This window comes from Chinchilla lanigera, unplaced genomic scaffold (assembly GCF_000276665.1).
Source record: "Chinchilla lanigera isolate Chin_1 unplaced genomic scaffold, ChiLan1.0 scaffold00051, whole genome shotgun sequence".
Lineage (NCBI taxonomy): Eukaryota > Metazoa > Chordata > Mammalia > Rodentia > Chinchillidae > Chinchilla > Chinchilla lanigera.
The window spans coordinates 4,218,226-4,239,029 of record NW_004955452.1 but is presented as its reverse complement, the minus strand read 5'-3'; the positions used below and the strand labels follow the sequence as shown (position 1 = coordinate 4,239,029).

General features: G+C 47.0%; 1 protein-coding gene across 1 annotated transcript in view; it reads right to left on the bottom strand.

Annotated features, from left to right (window-relative positions):
- The window catches only part of Nipal3 (NIPA-like domain containing 3), a 53,572-nt gene that overhangs the window by 25,366 nt on the left and 7,402 nt on the right, over positions 1 to 20,804 (bottom strand). The window contains exons 3-4 of the mRNA XM_005394802.2: positions 3,273 to 3,341; positions 1,536 to 1,707 (exon numbers count right to left, since the gene is read on the bottom strand). Coding sequence (XP_005394859.1) covers positions 1,536 to 1,707; positions 3,273 to 3,341 — 241 coding nt within the window. The remainder of the gene's footprint in view (positions 1 to 1,535; positions 1,708 to 3,272; positions 3,342 to 20,804) is intronic.

Here is a 20,804-nt window from a genome sequence, read left to right as displayed (position 1 = left end):
AAAAAAAAAAAAAAAAAAATCAAGGACTAATATTGAAAGCACTAGACACCTAGCCACTAATTCCTCACTGTGAATAAAGGTCCTGGGGCCTCTTGGGAGATCCCAGAAACGGGCGAAGCAGAGAAATATGGGTACAAATCTAACTGTCTCTAGTGGCTGAGAATTAGCGTGAATGCAGAAAATGGGCCAGGAGACAACAGCAGTAGGTGGAGACTAAGCCAAATGATTCGCCTCCACGAGAAGCACTTAAATTACACTTACGAAATGCTGGGGAAAAACACTGCCTACTGGGGATGCATTCCCCTGTAGGCTTTGTTTGCCAACACTAGGCAAAAGGCAGAGGACGGTCTTATAACAGGACCGGAGAAAGCAAATCGGCTTCCCCCCTTTGCCAACTCCTGGTGACCGGCAGCAGCTGCCTGAAGCTCTGAGGATTTTCAGGTCCTCCCAGGCTGGCTCAGGAGGACAGCTAAGCCCCCGAGGGGCATCAGTTGCCGGGCTGTGCCTGGCCCATGCCTTTACTGCAGGAGAAGTCTCTGAATGAAGGAGTCAGACTCCCTCGTGCCATTCTCCCTGAAGAGCAGGGAGGGACTAGGCAGGTCGCGCTTGCTGGCGAACGGAAGGTAACCCTTCAGAGCAAGTTTACTGTGCCAGCTCCGCTGTACAGCAAGCTATCGTTTACTAATCACCTAACATCTTTTTTTTTCTAAGAATTTTTTTAATTTTTTTTTTTTTTTTTTTTTTGAGACAAGGTCCCACTATGCAGTTCAGGCTGGCCTTAAACTCACTATGTAAGTGAGGCTGGCCTCAAACTCACAGTGATCCTCCTGTCTCAGCCTCCTGAGTGCTGGGACTACAGGCATGTACAACCATGCCCAGTTACTTTTTTCAAATTCTGCTTATTCTGTGATATCATGGACATTAAAGCTCCTCTGTATTTTGGTTGGTCTGTATGCTCTGAAACTGGTTCAGCAATGGTGGAAATCATAAGAAAACAGCAGGTGAGAATGGAAATAATGTTATTAAAATAGTATCAGTGGATGTAAATAGATCAGAGAAAGAACTGAATGTGCATGTCTCAGAGGTGCACGAAATCTGAATCCTCTGCTTGGCTCATCTTGATGGTGTGAGGAAGGTTATTTTTCCTTCTGATATAGCAATAAAAACAGTTCTGATAAACTTCCTGAATCTTAAAATCTTCCTGAATCTTCTGATAAACTTCTGAAATCTGTCTGGTTCTGGAGCCAGAGATCCCAGTTCATATCTCTCAGAACAATTTAGGGGAAGTCACTCCATTGCTTTGTGCCTCAGTTTCCTCATCTGTAAAATGGGCAGCATGACTGTATATCCCTGGAAACCCTGCTGGGAGGGTTAGAAGAGCACTCATAGCAGGCCGGGTGCGGTGAAACCTTTGTGGTGCTAGCTATTATTACTGAAGCAACAGCTGTTCGTCTACTGAGTGCCTTTGATCCTGAGACGACACTGGGCACACATGCAATGCAGCCCGGGGAAGGAAGGGCAGGGCCCAGTCTTACCTATCACGGAGACTGCGCTGAGGGGAACAATCAGTGAGAGAGGGGCGAAGGCGTAGGAGGCGAATACGCCCAGCTCGCCCAGCAGCATCAGGAACAGGCCCAGCCACCATGTCTTGGTCTTGAAATAGGCCCGGGCATCCTTGGAGCCTGCCAGGCGGATGTGGCAGTACTTCTACAAATACAAGAAGGAATGCGGTTTCTCCAGGTGTTGGGAGAAAAAAAAAACACCGTGAAGCATGTGTCCTCGATCTACACCCACTTTATTTTTTTTTTTATTTATTTTTTTTTTTGGTTTTTCTCCGGTACCGGGTACACCCACTTTAAATGTGAATACAGTTAGACCCGCCAGGCTGTCTGCGGAGTCCTTCTGCAGAGAAGGATGCAACAGTAGCCACCGAAAAACCAGCTGGTTATTCTAAGACAAGTTGTTCTCCAGCTGGCTAAGAAGCCTTAAAACTTCTTAAGGGAGACTGGCCAAATGACACACCTGGGCCTGATCCTCAGAGGGGCTCAGGAGAGGTGTGGGCAGAGCCTGGAGACGGGCATTTCTAACGCGTGCCACAGGCGAGCATGGTCCGGCGTGCGGACTATGGTCCAAGGCTCCCCACTTAGGCAGGCCCTCGGATGACCTCCCCCTCCGCCTGCAGTCCCCAGGAGTCCACACACGGGGGATGCCCGCTCAGCCACGCTCCCTTCTGAAGGAGGCCGGCAGCTCCCGTCGGTAGTGGTGAGCCCTGTCCTCCCTGGAGCACACATATGCCTCAGGTACTAAGTGAAGAAGACTAGAAAGTCAGATTGACTCAGAGGCCAAGCAAGCCGGGAGGGCCATGCCACGGCCATGGGGACGCAGACAAATGGGCAGAGAAGTTGGTCTGTAGAGAGAACAGAATGAACCAGACAGGTAGCCACGGGACCACACTTTCCAGAAACACAGACACGCATATGCACACATGCACACACACACAGCCGTGAGATGCACAAGACACACATGTGCAAACACACACACGCACCCACGGGGACTGGGCCTCCTGGCTGCTCCAGGCAGGCAGGGCAGCTCCTGGTGGCAGGAGGCTGGGTAGTTCGGGACGTAGGGAGTCGGCCAGTGTGCCGTGGGATTTATCCTGCTAGTGGGTGTGTGGTCCCAGTTTGGGTTTCTCATAAGCAGTCCCTGAGACAAATATACAGGAGCAGGTAGTTTCTGTGGGAGATGCTTCCAGGAAGTACAAGTAAGGGAGGGAGAGAGGCAGAATGGAAAGAAATCAATGAAAGGTGCATTCCTGAGCAAATGAGTCCTGCAGGCACGGGAGATCAGGGCTCTCATCCCCACAGGCTGACGCTGCCTCCAGGGGGGTTAGCACTTCCTCCCCGCAAGATGCACCTGCAGGCAGAAAGCCAGTTTCTTGGTGCCCTCCGGAGAAGCTCCTCCAGCTGCCAGCTTGTCCCAAAACCAGGGTGAGAGGCCCGCTAGGAGTCACTGCACAGCCAGAGAGGGGGGGAGAGGGGGATGGGAAGGAGAAGGACAGGGGTTGTGGGGAAGGAGAGAAGGAGAACAGGAAGCTGAGCTGGGGGCGGTGGTAGTGGAGGGGGAGTGTGGCAGAGTCCAAAGACTTAGGAATAGTCCAGAAAGTACTGACCCAGGAGCACCCCTGCATGGAGCAGAGAGGGGATAGCTGGACCTAGGTAAGACATCTGACTACCTGCTGTGTCTCTGCCCAGTGGTGCGGATGACCGACTTACCTGCAGGTTAAGTGCAATGCTGACCACAAGGTGCCCAAAAATCGCCAGCAGGGCGCCAATCAGGTTTTCCTGGAAGGAAAAGTCACAGAGCAGCCATGAGCCACACCCAAGCCAAGGGGCCCCAGGACGATCTGACACGCCACTGTTTGCTGTTGCTCCCCAACACTAGAACAGTACTCATCATTCCCCCCCAAGAGGATCTATTGGAACTTGGCTACCCATGGCCACCTTGCTGATTTATAAAACACCATCCTGAATTGGATGCTTCTTGAAAATGCCGTATTTTGGCTGCCCATGGTCACCACGACTTGACAAGGTCTAAACCCACTCGCTCTGCCCCAGCCTGTGCTGATTTGCCGCTACTTTGCACAGGAATGCAACACTCAGGAATCAGAGCCTGCGAAAGCAGCATGGGTCATATTTGTAACAGAGGTGTCACGTTCCAGAGGAGCTCGGTGCAACCCTTCTACCTCAGTGACTTGCTTAGTGCATCTTCAATTATTTACTTTATAAAAAGTTAATTGACATCACTTTATGAGTAATGTTCAAATTCTTTGGCATGGTATTTTAAAAAAAAAACTACCTACCACTATCATGCATATATTCATTGTAGAATAATGAGGAAAAATACACAAAAAAATAATAACACAGTAGAAAAGCCACCAGTTGTTCTTTAACCCAGAGATAATGTCTATAAACATTTTGCTTCTTATTCCTATATATGTTTTTTTGTCCATGAATGTAGGTATCAGTGGAAATGTTAATTTACTTTAGAAACATAAGATTATAACTCATGCTGGTACAGATGACAGTAAAGAGCAGAGTGGCCTGTTTTTTTTTTTTTTAACTCAACATATTGTGAACAAATTTCTCTGTCAAACAAATTTAATTTCCTCATTTCAAAAATGTCAAATAACTCATCATTTGGATGAGCTATATTTTATGTCATTGTGCTGCTATTCTTGAGTATTTAGACTGTTTCCTTTATTTAAAAGAAGGCTGTGGCTAGGTATGGTGGTGCACGCCTGATATCTCAGCTACTTGGGAGGTTGAAGCAGGAGGTTCATAAATTTGAGGTCAGCCCTGCAAAATGACTTAGCAAGATCCTGTCTATAAAGGAAAAGAAAAGAAAAGGAAAGGTGTTATGGTTTGTGTCTGGGTGTCCCCCCAAAGCCTCATGCGGTCATGGGGCAGGCTTTTAGAGTTTGATTGATTATGGGTGTGAGAGCTACACCCGCCCTGGGGTGGATAGTTTGCATATGTAAGGGAGAAAAAGAGGGTGCTTCTGGCCATTTCCTCCCTTGTGTGTGTGCTTGTTGCTTTGCTGTGTTCTGCCGACATGAGCTGTAGCTCTCTGCCATGTGCCACTCTGCCTTGTAATCTGCCAAGTATGGACTGAAACCTGCACAAACTGTAAGCGAAATAAACCTTTCCTTCCTTAATTTTGGGGGTCAGGTATTTTGTCCCAGCAACGAGAGAAAAGTAACCAAGACAAAAGGAAAGGAAAGATAATGGCTGAGGATGTAGCTCAGTGGTAGAGTGCTTGCCTGACGTGTGCAGCCCTGGGTTCAATCTTCAGTACCACTAAGGAAAAAAAAACCACCCAAAACAAAAACAGTGCTGTAATTGAATATTCTAGTAGGCTTATCTATGCATTTATGTGGGTTAGTCTCTTGGGATAAACTCTCAGAAGTGGAATTTCCGGTCAAGGTATACTGAAACATTTAAGCCACGTGATATGCTTTGTCTCCAACACACTCATCAGTGTTATTTCACCACTATATGCTAAAGAAAGTTCTACTAAGGTCAGGAATATAGCTCAGTGGCACAAGCACCTGCCTGGCACATGCAAGGTCCTGAGTTCGATTCCCAATACCAAAAAAAAAAAAAAAGAAAAGAAAAAAGAAAGAAAAAGAAAGCTCTACTAAGCCAAATATCAGTCCTCCTTCCCAGGATGTATCTTTGCCAGCCCCCTTTGCTCCTGTGCGGCATGCCCTCCCTTGGGAAGCCCTGCCCAACCTTCAAGCTGTGGGCCAGGCCCTAGGGAATCTGAAGTGATGGAGATCACACAGTCTTTGCTCTCACAGGGCTCCCTGTTCTAGGAGAGGACAAGGAGTAAGCAGATGACCAGTAAAGAATGAGGTTCACCCGGCCGCCCTCCTTCTCACTCTCTCTTGAAACACAGAGGGGCAGCTAGCACCGGTGAGGGCAAGAGGGGGAGAGGGAGGCCTATCGGCTGAGGTTGCCATGGACTGGTGTCGCTGACCCCCTACCCTCCACCCCTGGCAAGGCCCAGGGCTGCAGTGTAAGGGAAAGATGCTGAACCTGGAGCCTGGAGAACAGCGTGTGATCCTGGCTCTGCTGCTACTTCCCTCCTGCTACCCCTCCAGGCCAACTAAAGGCCAGACACCCACAGAAATCAGGGCAATGATCAGGCCAGACCAAAATGGATTCTGATTTACTTCAAATACAGACACAGAGCGAATAAAGCTCTCTGAAGGCAGAAACCGTACCCTGCTGTACGATCCTAGGATTTCCAAGCTACAGGGTCACTGGTGATCAACCAAGCCAGTGTTCCCCTAACTGGGTTCTCAGCGATATCAGTGTTTTATGAGGTTCCACGGCTCAATAACCTGCAGGACCTAAAGCAAATTAAACAGGATTTGGCCAGCTTTTGAGAAGATCCTGAGAAATAATATAGATGCCTTCCAATATCTCGCTTATGGGTAGAAGGGTGGCAATGTTACTTTGGGACAGACTCCGAGATTCAGAAAGGTCCCGAGGAACTGCAGGGCCCAGACATTATCTGATGACCTACATGCTTTAGATTACAGGCGTCCTACAGGGCCTGAAGCTGCCCCTGTACACTCTCCTAAATGGGATTATAATGACTCCAATGACATGCATGCAGCATTGGAGAAATTTAATCATTTGCATCCTAGAAGGGTTCAAGGCCAGGAAAGTCAAAATGGTAAATCACAGTGAACCAGCTACTATTGATCAGGCACAAATGAAAACCTGACAGAGTTCTTTAAGGAACCTGAGCTCCCTGAATGACTTAAGGAGGCAGTATGAAAGCATACCATGCCTGATCCTCACCCTTCTGAGGGATGCGCACTCTTTAAAGACAGATTTCTAGTCAGGCATGGTGGTGCACGCCTGTAATCCCAGCGCCTGGGAGGCTGAGGCAGGAGGATCATTGCAAATTCAAGACCAGCCTGGACTACAAAGTGAGCTCAAGGCCAGCCTGAATTGCATAGTGAGATCCTGTCTTAAAACGACCCAAAATAAATAAATAAATGAATAAATAAAAATAAAGACAGATATCTTACCCAGCCAGCTTCAGATATTAGGAAAATGCAAAAGATACCTCTGGGACTTGAAATTCCAAACAATGACCTCCTAAATGTTGCTAATTCTATTTTTTTATAACCAAATATTGAGAAGAGAAAAAGGAAGCTAAGTCGCAATGAGAATGAAAGGACAAAATGTATATGGTGCTTCTTACTACATTATATTGCCTGCTGGCTTCTCCCCCAAGGAAAGTGAGCTAACTGTAAGTGTCATGCCTGCGGGCAGATGGGCCACCGGAAGAGGGACTGGTCTAATGCTGGGTGTCTTTCCAAGTCACCTTGCTCTAACTGTGTCAAGATGCCACACTGGAGGGCTTATTGTCCCAAGGATCAAAGGACCCCTGGTCCAGATCTCCAACTGTTGTCCCTGGAATGAGGAAGCCTGAGGTTCCAGTCACCCTCCAGCCCGATCATCACCATCAGTGGGATGGAGCCTTGGGCAACCATGGCTGCCGCAGGTAGGACCATCGACTTTCTCCTTGACAGTGCAGCCTCTTACTCTGTTATTACTCTCTATTCCAACTCTTAGCGGATTATGGGCATCAATGGGACCCTCATGACCAAACTCTCTACTCTCCCTCTGTGTTGTTTATGGCATAATTTTCTCCTTATCTATGCCGTCTTGGTAACACCTGAATGTCCAATTCCTTTGCTGGGTTGAGACTTATTCACAAAGATGGAGGACTCAAATTATCTGCGGCTCACCTAGCAACCCCACAATATTGACAGTGGTTGCCTTTTCTGGCAATGCTCATAATGATTCTATCATTCCGAAGGGCTGTACATGATTGGCACCCAAATCTCCCGAGCTTATGCTTTATGCATTCTGAATACTCCCCGGGGATCTAAGCCTCCTCCTTTGGTGGCTCCTGCACAAAGACATAGGCAATACCAGCAAAAGGATTGGTAAATGGATTTTACCTCCAGTTGTCTCCTTCCCAAGGGCTTAAATACCTACCAGTTTTTATTTTATTTTATTATTTATATTTTTACAGGATGCATACAAGCATTTCCAGCTAGCCCCTTGGGAGACCCCACCATCATGGGAGATCTGAAAAACCTGTTCCAACACACTTCAGTTCATGCCTCACTGCCCCTGCCCTAGCTTCCACCGGAGGGCTGCATGCATCCTGGGTATTTTCCTAATGGGAACTTTATTATTGATGGGTTTCTGACCTCACTAAGATTCCTGCTGAGTCACCATGGTGCTGAGCCAATATGGCGCTGCCCACTGGAGGCCATGTGCTAAGCTCCACCCTTCTTTGGAGTTGAATTAGGACTTCCTACTTCCCTTTTGGTAATATCCTGCTTCTTTTTCCCATGCTCCCACCCAATCCCAGTCTGCCACGTCAAGCAGTCCACCCCCTAAACCTCTCCTCCAGCCAGGACCTATTTAGCCTTTGGCCCTGGGGGCCAGGCCCCCAAAAGCTCCATCCTTTCTACTGTGGTCTTCTCCGCGCCTGCAATAAACGCATTTTTTATTTTGTTCTATTTCTTTCTGCGCCAGAAAAAACCTGTCAATTATAATTAAATATCTGCTCATTTGTGCTTCCAGGGGACACAAGTTCACCTGCTGGTGCTGATAAAGAGGCTGTATAAATCTGATCACAAGGAGTTCAGTTGCCATCCCTCTTGATGAACGATATTTTATCTTTTGCTTCTGATAGGTTTTTTTTTTTGTCCCTAATCTGCTACACTAGAGAAGAATCAAATTCCTTTCTCATTTGGGCTCAGCAGTACGCTCAGGACATAGAATGTAATGCAAGTTGGGTGTGGGGGCCACTCCCCGCTTCTAGCACATCAGGATTGCCATGTGGGTCTCACCACTTGAGGATGATGATTGGAACAAATTACAATCTTATATATGGGAGAAACAAGAAAAGTCTACAATAGGACATATAACCACTCACTTGGATGTATACCAATGGCCCGGTAATTTAATCTTAGACCCAAAGGGAAATGGGAAAAACGTTCCAAAGAATGAAACTGATGCCATTCTTTGAAGACATTCAAAGTTTCTTGTTTCAAAAAGTCCAATCCTTCCTGTGGTGGAAATAATACCCATCACTACCAAGATGTTTGTGTTCAAATATGGTCTGACTATACATGGCTCTCTCCCACTACAGGGCACTTCAGTCCAATGCCTCCTCTTTTCTGGGGATGATGCAATCATTCCTATCATGCCTGGTCAAAAACTGCCAAATGTTTGGGTTGGAGTCCCTCTAAACAAGGTCAGCATATTGTCATCTTACAAGCAGAAGATTGACTACCTGCTGATTGGTCTTTAAGGCCTAGAATATATTGGGCTACCTCAAATGACACCCAGTGACTTGTGTTCATCTATGATCCTAGCTACTTCCTGCTGGGTTGGTCAATGCACCTTGAACTTCCACTAGATATGAAGGTGATGAATGAAAACTTTTGGCCACTCTGGGAACCTCCCGTATTTATAACACAGATGGACCTGTAGTGTGCTCCACTGGTATGATCACCTGGCCTCTATTTTTATTCCCTCTGTGGAAACAGAGGATGTCGTATGGCATATAGACTATAACTTGATATACTCAGAAAAACTGTGAATAACACCACCCAAGAATCTCCGTGAAACACTGAAGTCCAACTTATGAGAAAGGCAGTATTACAAATCAGATGGCACTAGATTTTTTTTTTTTTTTTTTTTTTTTTTTTTTTTTTTTTTTTGGTTGTTCTCCGGTACCGGGAACCGAACTCACAACCTTGCGCTTGCCAGGCAGGCGCTTTTGCCACTGAGCTAAATCCCCAGCCCGGCACTAGATATTTTAACTGCAGCCCAAAGCAGAACCTATGCAATGATCAAAGTTGAATGCTGTGCAGACACAGCCGACAGCTCTGCCAATCTCTCTCCCACCTTCCGGGATTTAAAACAAGTCTAAGCCATACTGGATCTTAGTCCTAGCTTTATAGAAATGATATGGGCTTGGCTGTTGGATCAAGTTGTTGGGAAAGGTTTATAACTGTTGCAGTGTTTGTTCTTATAATCCTTGAATTTGGACCAATACACTAGCTCCTGAGCTTTATTTCTTCCTGTTTATAATCTACCCACTTCCAGATGATCCTGCATGCTTCTAACCCAGCTATCTAGAGCAGACCCCTTAACCCTCCAGGCCTGAATGTCAGCAAGGGGGGGCCGAACTTCCTCCCTGGGCCCCTCTCAGCAGGAAGTAGCCAGAATGATGCAGTGCCCAATGCCCTAAGTCATTTTAGGGCCTTAATTCTTGAGGGGGAAGTGTTAGGCAGAAAGTTAGACATTAACAGTCCTGGAGACGGGCGGCTGGGGGCGCTATACAAAAAGCAAAGATGATGTGATTTTTTTCCCCCTTTTCCCTAATTTTCTTAATCATTAGCTATACATAAAATACAAGAAAACTTATGGTTTCAATTATTATTATTATTATTATTATTTGTCCTTTTGAGACAGGGTCTCACTAGGCAGTTCAGGCTGGCCTTGAGCTCACTTTGTAGCCCAGGCTGGTCTTGAACTTGCAACAATTCTCCTGCCTCAGCCTCCCGAGTGCTGGGATTACAGGTGTGCGCCACCATGCCTGATGATTTCCAACTTTAGTCCAAGAGAATGTAACCTCCGTTGAGCATGCTGATGAGGTCCAGGGCCCATACAAAGTACAGACCACAGGTGAGGGCCTGGAAAAAACCCTCAAGGACCCAAACTAAAAGGAAATATTTCAGCTGGGAGTAGACAGGAAACTTGTCCCCTTTGAAGTTGGTCAAAACAGCCCAGTTTCCTTGTAAAAGAACCACCTCAGAGGAAAGAAACGATATCCCTTGAAGACCCATTAATCACACAAATGCAGCCTGAGACTTAATTTGGCGCAACTACCATCTTGGCCCTCATCCACTTTCACAACTGAAGGTGCATTCTCCCTATCACTCTAAAAACCTATCACTTTGCAGTAAGCTCTACCATCCTACCGCCGGTGTGTCTTGTCAGAAATCTTTCACTGAGGACGCAAACAACCAAGGTGGGCTGCCACGCCAGTTCCCTGCCGTGAGTGTTAGGACCCAGCCTCCTAACACGATGCAGCCAGAACTCCCAGAAGCACCGATGCTTTGAGAACGTGGGACGGGGCCAGATCTAGCCAAGCCGGAAGCTGGCTCTGAGGAATGACCTCTGAAGGGGCCCAGAGTGGTGGCGTGGGGTGCAGAAAGCCATTCCATAGCCACAGGAAGTCCACATGGCATAGGGGGGACAAACATGGTCTTTTGAGGATCAGAAAGAAGCCCAGTACGGGGCAACCAGACCCAGGAGAAATGGACTTAAGGGGACTACGAAGTAAGGCACGATCCAGGGAAGGAAGGGAACCAGAGCGACCAGGGCTGGAGAAGCGGCCGCCAGGTGGGCACAGGGCACCACTCCCCTCTCTGAGAGGCTGCACGCGGGCTCGGAGACAGCAGGTCTGAGTGACGTTATTTGAATGGGATTTCTAAAAGAAGACTGAGTGGCGAGGACAGACAGCCATCCTCTTCAGACTGGGGCCTGAGACTTTCTCCTGTAAGGGTTCTGCTGACGCTCATGTTGGAAGGGACTTGATCGCGGTCTCTCAAGCCCTTCTACGTCCTCACCAGCTTTCTGCTCCTTCCCCTTTCTCGCCTGTGGCCTCCTGCACAAAGCTTCCCCCGATTTTATCAGAGAAGGGCCTGCCTTTCACTTATTCTCGAATCTTCCTCTAGCTTATCGCCCTGAGGGGGAAAGCCACCAGGAAACCGAGGGCAATTCTGAACTGGTTCCCTGGAGGTTTCTGTAGTGATCATCACAGCTGCCTTAACACCCACTGCACGAATGCCCCTCTCTTCCTCCTCTCTCCTCTATACCTCTGTTAAGGCATGAGAGCAGAATAGGATGCTCTGGTCCTTGCTGGGATATGCTGAAGTTAGAAAGCCTAACTTGACCGACGTGGGGACCATAAGGACTAACTTCTGTTAGTAAGGTTTTATTCCAGATCTGTCTACTACAAACATTGAATAAGCCAAATAAGCAGCTCTAAGTTTTAAGAAAAAGATACTCAAAGCTTATGATAAAAGCATTTATAATGAAGAAATATATACATGTATTTGTGGTATTCACATTATATTTCATTATATATCATATATATATATCATATATATCCACCTCTGCTTCCTCTCTGCACCTCGTTATCTGGGGTCCTGAGAGCCTCATCAGCCTCTGAAGCAGCCTCCATCTGTCCCCAACCAACCAATTTATCCTCTGCATACCTAGTGTCACATTCTTGCTGAAGTCCGCAGGAAAGGGACATGCAGGGCTCTAGGACGCTGGTTATATGGCATTTTATATACATACACACACAGACATATGTGTATTAAAGTATACTATAGGTGTGGGGAAGGCTGAGGCAGGAGGATCATGAGTTCGAGACCAGCCTGCGCAATTTAGAAAGCACTTCTCTCAAAATAAAAAATCAAAAGGGCTGGGTGGTATAGCTCAATGTGAAGGCCTTGTGTTCAATCTCTAGTACTAAAAATAAAGTCTACTATAGGCAAAGGTAGGATAATACTAACAATATTTTACTTTCCCCAATGCTTTCTGGATATAGCATATTAACTGAAGGTGTCATTAAGTAAAAAATACTTCTCAAAAGATAATTTCTTTTTTTTTTTTTTTGGCTTTTTGAGACAGGGTCTCACTATGCAGTTCAGGCTGGCCTTGAGCTCACTTTGTAGCCCAGGCTGGTCTCAGACTTGCAACAATCCTCCTGCCTCAGCCTCCTGAGTGCTGGGATTACAGGTGTGCACCACCATGCCTGCCCTACTATGTAATTTTTAGCACACAGCTTGGAAGAAGTTCAAAGAATTCAGTGATACTGCTACAACAGCTCTCTCCCATCCCAGGTACTTACTCCAAAGTGAACAAAGTTCTTAGCACCTCCAGCTATACAAATCTAAACTTGCAACAGAATTGATGCTAACCCCTACCTCATCTTAGTAATCTGTATTTGTCTTGAATAGAGCTATTCATTTTTTAAAAAAAGCCCCACTCTTCTCATTCCAATATTCATTTCTAATACAATAGTTTTGGGATCAATATTTAGTTGTAAAACTGTACAGTGCATTAATCAATTGCTCACACCCAAAAGTATCAATAAAAAAAACTTCTTTTGATTGAACCAACTCTTAGAAACCTCACCTTCCTTCAAGGAAGTTTTTAAAAACACAATAAATTACATGCTTTATACCTTTTCTTCCAGAGACAGGTTGTTTTTGTTTTTTTGATTAGAAGGCCATTAGCCTAAGCCAGTTCCAGGGACAGGTTCCTATACAAGCAAACCAATCAGTACAAAACAGAATTTAAACTAAGCCAATCAGAAACAGCCTGCTAACCTCTGACCAGTGATTGGATCACCCAAACAAGGCAAACACTGAGCTGTAGCCAATCAGACAATTTCTTTGCTTTTGCATGCAATCTGTGAAAGCTTGCTGCCCATACTGCTAAGGGGAGCTTTCAGGGCCTCTCCTATTTTGAGGGCTGCCCAATCCGTGGGTCAGTCTTTGCTCAAATAAACGTTACTACATTTGCCTGAAGATTTTCTTTTAACAGAAGCATGACAGGTGCCCCTAAAACTTCAGGGTTAAAAGGCACAATTTTGGGAAAAATTCTGTGCAGGAAAGACAGATTCAAGGAGAAAGAGAAATGACATCTGATCTTTGACAGCTCAGGGACTTGGTCTAAGTATTTTTCAGAAAACTGATGGTGGGTATTGGATGGTCTTGATGTTCCAGGGGCTTCAGTTAGGAGTGTGTAACAGATTTAAAAAATATTAGTACTTATATACTTTACAGATACAGTATTTTAACCTGTAATGAAACATTTTAGATGTCAACTAAAAGATGTGTGAAGAAGCAGGTAGTATTTCTTAGCAGGTCAAGTCTGAGACCTTCTTCAAGGGAAGCCCCTTCATTAAGTGTGAGCCCCCAGAGGAGACAAAGCCAAGCCCAGGAAGCCTAGCAGGAGCCCCGCCCAGCAGCCCCGGGCTTATGCTAATGAGGGGCCATCGCCTCGGGCAGGTAGGGACAGAAGGACTCTAGTTCCCTCTCTAACAACACACCAGCGCTGCCTGCGTAGTGGGCTGTGTGGGAGACAAAGAAACCACAGGGGCCCCCACAGCTGTAGCTCCAAGGCAGCCTTCCCTAAGGCTAAGCCTCTTCCTTCTTTACTAGTCAGGAGACAGCACCTGACTCTCTGGGCTCTTCTGGGGACTTTCTGAGGTGATCTGGAGAAAGTACCTTCTTTAGTATTTACAATGAGGGCCAACCAGGTGAAACTGCCAATATCTGACCATTTTGACCTACAAAACAGGCAGTTCCATACAGTGCAACCTGTCCCTGTTACCCACTATTACTTTTGCTCTGAGAGACTGAGCTGTCCGCTCATGTGGCATTGAATAAATCCACAGTGCTGCCTGAGAATGTGCTGTTGACTGGGGCTGGGGATTTAGCTCAGCGGCACAGCGCTTGCCTGGCAAGCACGAGGTTGTGAGTTTGATTCCCTGTACTGGAAAAAAACCAAAAACCAAAAAAAAAAAAGAATGTTTTGTTGACTTGCCACCAAGGGGAAGGAAAGAATCAAAGTGGGGAGGAGAGCCTCTGCTTCACAGACAAGAAAATACCCATTAGGAACTGGGTTCCTAAAAGGAACTTGGTTCCCCAAAAGGCTCATGTTGGGAGTTTGGTTTCCAGTGCAGCACAGAACAGAGATTAGCTTTGGGGAAGTGACTGGGTCGTAAAGGCTCGAACTTTATCAATGGATGAATCTACTGAGGTGGAGCCTAATTGGATGGAGTAGGACACCGGGGCGTGCCTTTGAAGCCTATATCTTCTTCCCATCTGGTTCTTTTTCTCATGCTCTTGCCGCTTCCTGGCAGCGAGGAAGTGAGCCGCTTTCCTTGGCCACGCCCTCCCGCCAGAATGGTCTGACTTGCCTCAGGCCCAAAGTAACGGAGGCCATCAATCATGGACTGAAACCTCTGAAACTGCGATCCAAAATAAAGCTTTCTTCCTTCAAGCTGATTTTCTTAGGTATTTTGTCAAAGCAACACAAAGCTCACTTTTACAACGTCATTGCAGGGTGAGGGGGGGAGAACCCGGAAATGAAGACTGTAAAACTCCCAAGAATAAACCAATCAAAACAGCGAACAAATCTCTCGGTCAAATGGTCACTATGGCAACGAAGGCTGGTATTTACAGAGTGTTCACAGCAAGCAGAGCACGAAGCTCATCATCTGCGTTCTCCTCGGGCCACTAACAACGCTAAAGCAAGTGCAATCACTGAGTCCAGTTCCTAGCACATACGACCTCGGAGGAGTTTATAGATGAACAGAGTGAACCGCAGGGAAGTGAAATTACCCAGTGAGGGTAAGGACAGGAGGCCCTGAGGCTAAAAGTCTGACTTCCTGCCTCCTGATAACAATGGTGCCTTTAGTCTGTGTCCTAGAGGTGTCTTTCAGAGGGAGCAAAGTAAATTAGGAAAAAAAGAAACTTCGGCTTGTAAATGCTGCACCCCCGCTAATGCCACAGGCACCAAGGTGTCTGTCTTTATTTATTTATTTATTTAGGTTTTGTTTTTCTTATGGTACCGGGAATCGAACTCACGACCTTGTACTTGCTAGGCAGACACTGTGCCACTGAGCTAAATCCCCAGCCCCTACCAAGGTGTCTTTAAAAGCCATTCCCACAGCACCCTGACCTCCACACATAAAAAGCAGGTACAGATAGACACGGTTGGTAACACCAGACATAACTCACACCCTTCCTCCTGGGTGTCTCCAAGACCTCATCAGTGCTAATTATGCCCCTGAACCCTTATGAAGTGATGACTAGTTCAGTTTTATGAGCAGTTAAACTCCAGCAAAGCAGCCGCCAGGGCCTAGGGGTTATACACTTTGAACATACATCTACCAGCCACCCCCTAGGGCCTGGCATGGGGCAACTGAGGTGTAGAACAGCCCAGCCAACAAGCTCCTCCTCAAACCTCAGAGCTTAAAGCCGTCAGATGGTGCCCAGTTCTGAGGGAGGAGGGAGGACGAGGCAGTGTGGAACAGCTTCTGCCTCTGGACCGCTGGATCCTGCTTTGCTGAGGGGCACCTAGGTTCTCACAGGGGTTATTCAGAGTGAGAAGTGCCTGTGAGACTCCACCAACGTTGCACAGTGAGCCAGTGGTGGGGTGGACCCAGTGTGGACTCGGAGGACAACAGGCCTGGGCTGGGCTGCTACTTCCTTGCTGCATGACCTCAAGGGAATTCCTTAACTCTCAAAGCCTCAGCTTCCACTGGACAACACAGCCTATTGTAAAACCTCTTAGGATCATGTTACATGAAGTGGGGCATAGGTTGAAATATCACATGATAGAGTACTAAAGTAATTCTAGCTGTTACTTTTTTTTTTTTTTCTCTTCAGTGCTGGGGGTTAAGGCCAGCACCTCACATATGCTAGGCAAGGGCTCTACCACTGAGCTACCTCCCTAGTCCATTTTTCCTTTTTAAAAAATTTTGAGCTGGGTAGATTGGCACACTCCTGTAATCCCAGCACTCAGGAAGCTGAGGCAGGAAGATCACTGCAAGTTCAAGGGCAGCTTGGATTACATAGGGAGTTCTGGACCAGCCTGAACTACACAGCCAGATCCTGTCTCAAAAAAAACAAACAACAAGAACAAAAAGACTTTTTTGAAACAAGGCTCACTAAGTTGCCCAGGCTGGCCTTGAACTTGCAATCTTCCTACCTTAGCATCCTGAGTAGCCAGGATCACAGGTGTGTGCCATAATGCTTAGGTACTAGGACTCATCTTTATTATTGTTATTACTAGCAATAGCTCTAAAGGCCCTCTGGCTCTGATATTTTCTGACCCAAGAAGTGATCTTTCACCACCTACAACTTTGAAAGAAAATAAATTGCTCCCAGGAAGGCAGCTATAGGTCAGAGGCAGGAAACCTTGTGTGAACATTGGTATCCTCAGCTCAGATCTGCCATCCCCAAGGTCTGCTACTAATAGCCTCTATTTAAATACCACAGTGACAAGACCAGTCATCACTTGCTGTTTAACTTGATCTCCCACAATGCCTTGGACATGAAGTGCAAGCAGCTAAGTACTAATTCCTGCAGTCTGGTTTATTCCAGGGTGGCTGCATTCCAATGCAGGGAATGTATCAGGGCGGCTCACCGGTTCTGCTGTACCCGTCACCTGGCCTATGTACTTCCCTGATACCTTCTCCAGCAGGTGAGACATCACCTTCTCTGTGACTATTATTTCCATACATAACCCCTAGTGTCAGGGAACAGAAAGGTCTTGCTGAGTACCAGGCACAATATAAACAGCACAAAGTGGTAAACACGATCAAAAACGTTGGCAGTGCATAAACGATTCAAATCCCAGCTTTCCTACCTGCTTTTTTTTTTTTTTTTTTTTGCCTTTTTGGGACAGGGTCTTGCTATGCAGTTCAGGCTGGGCTTGAGTGCACTTTGTAGCCCACGCTGGTCTTGAACTCACAACAATCCTCCTGCCTCAGCCTCCCGAGTGCTGGGATTACAGGCGTTCGCCACCATGCCCGGCTTTCCTACCTATTAACTCCGAGACTTTGAGCAAGTTAACTAAACTCTCTGTGCCAGTTTCCTTACATATAAAATGGGGTTATGATAAAATTTGCCTTGTGGGCTTTTGTGAGGATGAGCACAGACCCTGTCACACATGCCTGCATTCAACCCATGTTACCTGTTATCATCATTACTATGAGAGTACTGTTAATTGGCTATGGGTAAAGGACAGGGAGACAGATAAGGGCATGGTGGAAAAGGTGATGCCGGAGCTGGAAAGATGGGTAGGATTCCCCAAGCAGAAACGGAATGGCACAGATAGCTTATGTTTCCTCATCTGTAAATTCAGGTCATCCTCGACAGCACCCTCCCACCAACTACAATTCATGCCCTGTTGGGTAGTGCAGAGGGTCAGGCTTCATCCTCTGGATCCAGCTAGATTTGGGGCCTCCTGGTGTCTTCCTTGTCCCAAACGTAAAAGACGACTTGGGGGCTGGCTGCCAGCTTACGCTACCATTCTCTTCTGAGAGTGGCCCACAGTCTTGGAGCCCCAGAAACTACTTTTGCTGGCTGTCCATACCTCCAGGCCAGGGTCACCCCTCTGGCTATTAATGATTGGACCAGGGCAGACAGCTGACCCCCACTGAGCCAATCGGGTCTCCCCTCTTTTGAAGCGGGGAGAAGTATGATTTCCTGTCCCTTCTAAGCCCTCCTTCCCTTCCTGGTCCTGGGGGTCATGAGCATCCCTGAAAACTTATAATTTCCCTTTTTACCTCAGCGTCTCTGAAATGGATTTTTATTCCTTGTGCTCAGAGTAGCCTTAATGAAGTGCCAGAGGAAGGAGGCAGCTCCCCGCTTACAAACCTCTCTTCCCATCTGCGGCAGAATTACCCACACCTTCCCTGGACTGTGTGTGCGCCTTCCTCTGTTCCTCCCAGGGCCCCCTGGCATTTCTGAGCTGAGCATCTGCTGTGTGTCCAGCACATGGTCGGGTCTGGGTGACACTTTTTTTCATTGGTCCACACAGCTGCCCTAAGATGTTGCTACAACATTCTACAGACTCGCTGCCAGACTGGGCGGGGTGTGGTGATGGTGGTGGTGGTGGTGGGTGTCCTAGGTCACTTAGCTAGGAAGGAGCAGAGCAGAGACTGGAACCTGGGTCTTCTTCTCTTGACCCCACGCGGCACTTTAGTGGGCTCGTAACCATCGGCTCACACGCCCGTCTCCAACCTCAATTCTTATGCTCCATGACTTACTTATATCTATCCTGGCACGAAGACATTCCATAATAAGTAACTGCGCTGAATCTGTGATTACAATGGGAACTTATCAGAAATCTCATCAAGGAGAGTGTTCTGTTTCCTTGGACTTTGTATCTGTCCTTCTGGCAGCCATTCATCACAGGGCCAGCTGAAATAACTACATTTCCTTATTCTCTGCACTTTCCATGCTCTGGCGTTTCCACCCTTGCGGTCTGGGGAGAGACTGCCCCGCCCCGGGCTGCGGGCGGAGGAGACAGTAGGGGAGCCCCGCCCCCATGCTAACTAACCAATCAGAGCCCCCAAGCCCCGCCCCCAATGCTAACTAACCAATCAGAGCCCACACCTCTCAGCGCCTCTAACAAACTCTGATAGAATCAATATTTCTCCTACCCTACATTAACCCAGGCCTGGGTACCATACCATAAGGACAATTACTACGTCCCAAAGTCCTCTGGAATTATTCAAATTAGCCAGCCCCGAAGTGCTACCCTGTCCTGCCTTGTCTTTCCCTTGAAAATCACAATAAAAGCTCTGATTAAGGCTGATTCCTTGCTCCCTCCGCCTGACCCACTCTGGGGCACAGTAAGCCCCCTTTTCTTGGTAACTATAAATGAAGAAAAATCTCCTTGCAGTGGCATTGAATGGTATCTCCATGTCATCATTCCATCACCTTTATAAATGAACACCCAGCATAACTTTGTGAATGGTGTTAACTTCTGAATATCAACAGGCAGGATGGGATGTTCTTGTTGCTTCACAGTTAACGCACTCAGCACCTTCAAGATGTAAGGCCCTGGTGGTCTTCGTTCAGGCTGGGGCAAGGCTCCTAAAATTCCTCCGAAGTCAAGACCGTATCATTGCCCATATGTTTGCTGACTCAGCGAGAGGGTGATTACCCTCGAAGGAGGGAGGGACACAAGGAGACTTTTGGTGCTACTAATGTTCTGTCTCTTAATTTGGATGCCAGTTATATGTGGGTATTTCTAGTTAAAATTTATCATCTAGTACTTATGAGGTACATATTTTCTTTACAGTATATATATACATATATATATATTTCTTTTTTGGTCTTTTCGAGACAGGGTCTTGCTACGCAGTTCTCAAACTGGTCTCGAACTTACAACGATCCTCTTGCCTCAGCCTCCCAAATGCTAGGATTACAGGCATGCGCCACCACACCCAGCTATGTATATTATACTTCAATAAAAAATAAAAGTGGTTCAGAAAAAAAAATTTGACTTAAAGTGTGCTCTATCTTGATGTTATGGTTGATACAGTGTGTCAACTTGAGGAGTCTAGAGGCTTGGCTAAGTGACTCAGCAGTTCTGCATCTTGGAGTGGAAAGGACACGCCCTTACTGCTCTGGGATGTTGTTCACTGTGTCAATTTGAGAAGTTTAGAAGGTTAACCGTGACTCAGCAGGGAGCCAGGGTTCTCACTTCATATTCATCTTGAGCCTGTGCCAGAGGAGGGCATGGAGATGGTGTGGGTATGTTGGACCACCTCCACTCCCCCAGGGTGGGTAGGTTGCATACAATAAAAGGGAACTGAGAAAGGACTGGCTGCTGGTTCTTCGAAGATGCTCCAGTCTTCGCCTTCAGCTTGGTCATCTCCTGGCTTCTGGTGTAGACTGTTCAGCTTCTGCCTGGGACTCTTCAGCCTTCTGGTGTAGACTGTTCGGCCTTTGTCATAGATTCTTCAGCATTTCCTTGCAGACCCATCAGCCTCCTGATACGGACTTGCATGGACACTGCAGTGAGCTCCAGGCCTTGGACTAGGTGGAAGCCTCTTTAACCTCAGAACTCTTGCATTCTCCATGCACCTAAAACCAGGGCCACGTGTATGATGCCAAGGTCTGCTGCCACCTAGAGCAGTAGCCAAGCTTTCTTCTCTCTTGGCTATAGGGGTCCAGTGCCTGGATCACTGGGCACTCTGAACCTGATTCTGAGGAGAAATTCTCTATGTTGCCACAATTCTAGAACCTGGTGCCGCCGCTGCCTGCATTCCGGAATATAGTTTGGCTTCCACCATTCTGGAACATGGCGCTCTGCAGCTTTCTTCTCAAAGCAAGTCTTTCACCTTTGCAGTTTTGGGGCTGCAAAGGGTGGAGACTTGCTGCTTCTTGTGATGCCCTCAGGCCATCTTTTCGATTCTCCTGTTCCTTCTCAGCAGTGGAGATCTCCCCCGCCTTATCTTTGCAGTCCACAGCATTACTGGAGCTTCCTTTCTGGCCAAGCTCACAACATTTTAAATCATCCTGCTGGGCTCTTTGCTCTTGATTCTCAGCATATATTTGGCTGAAAGCTCCCAACAATAGCCATGCC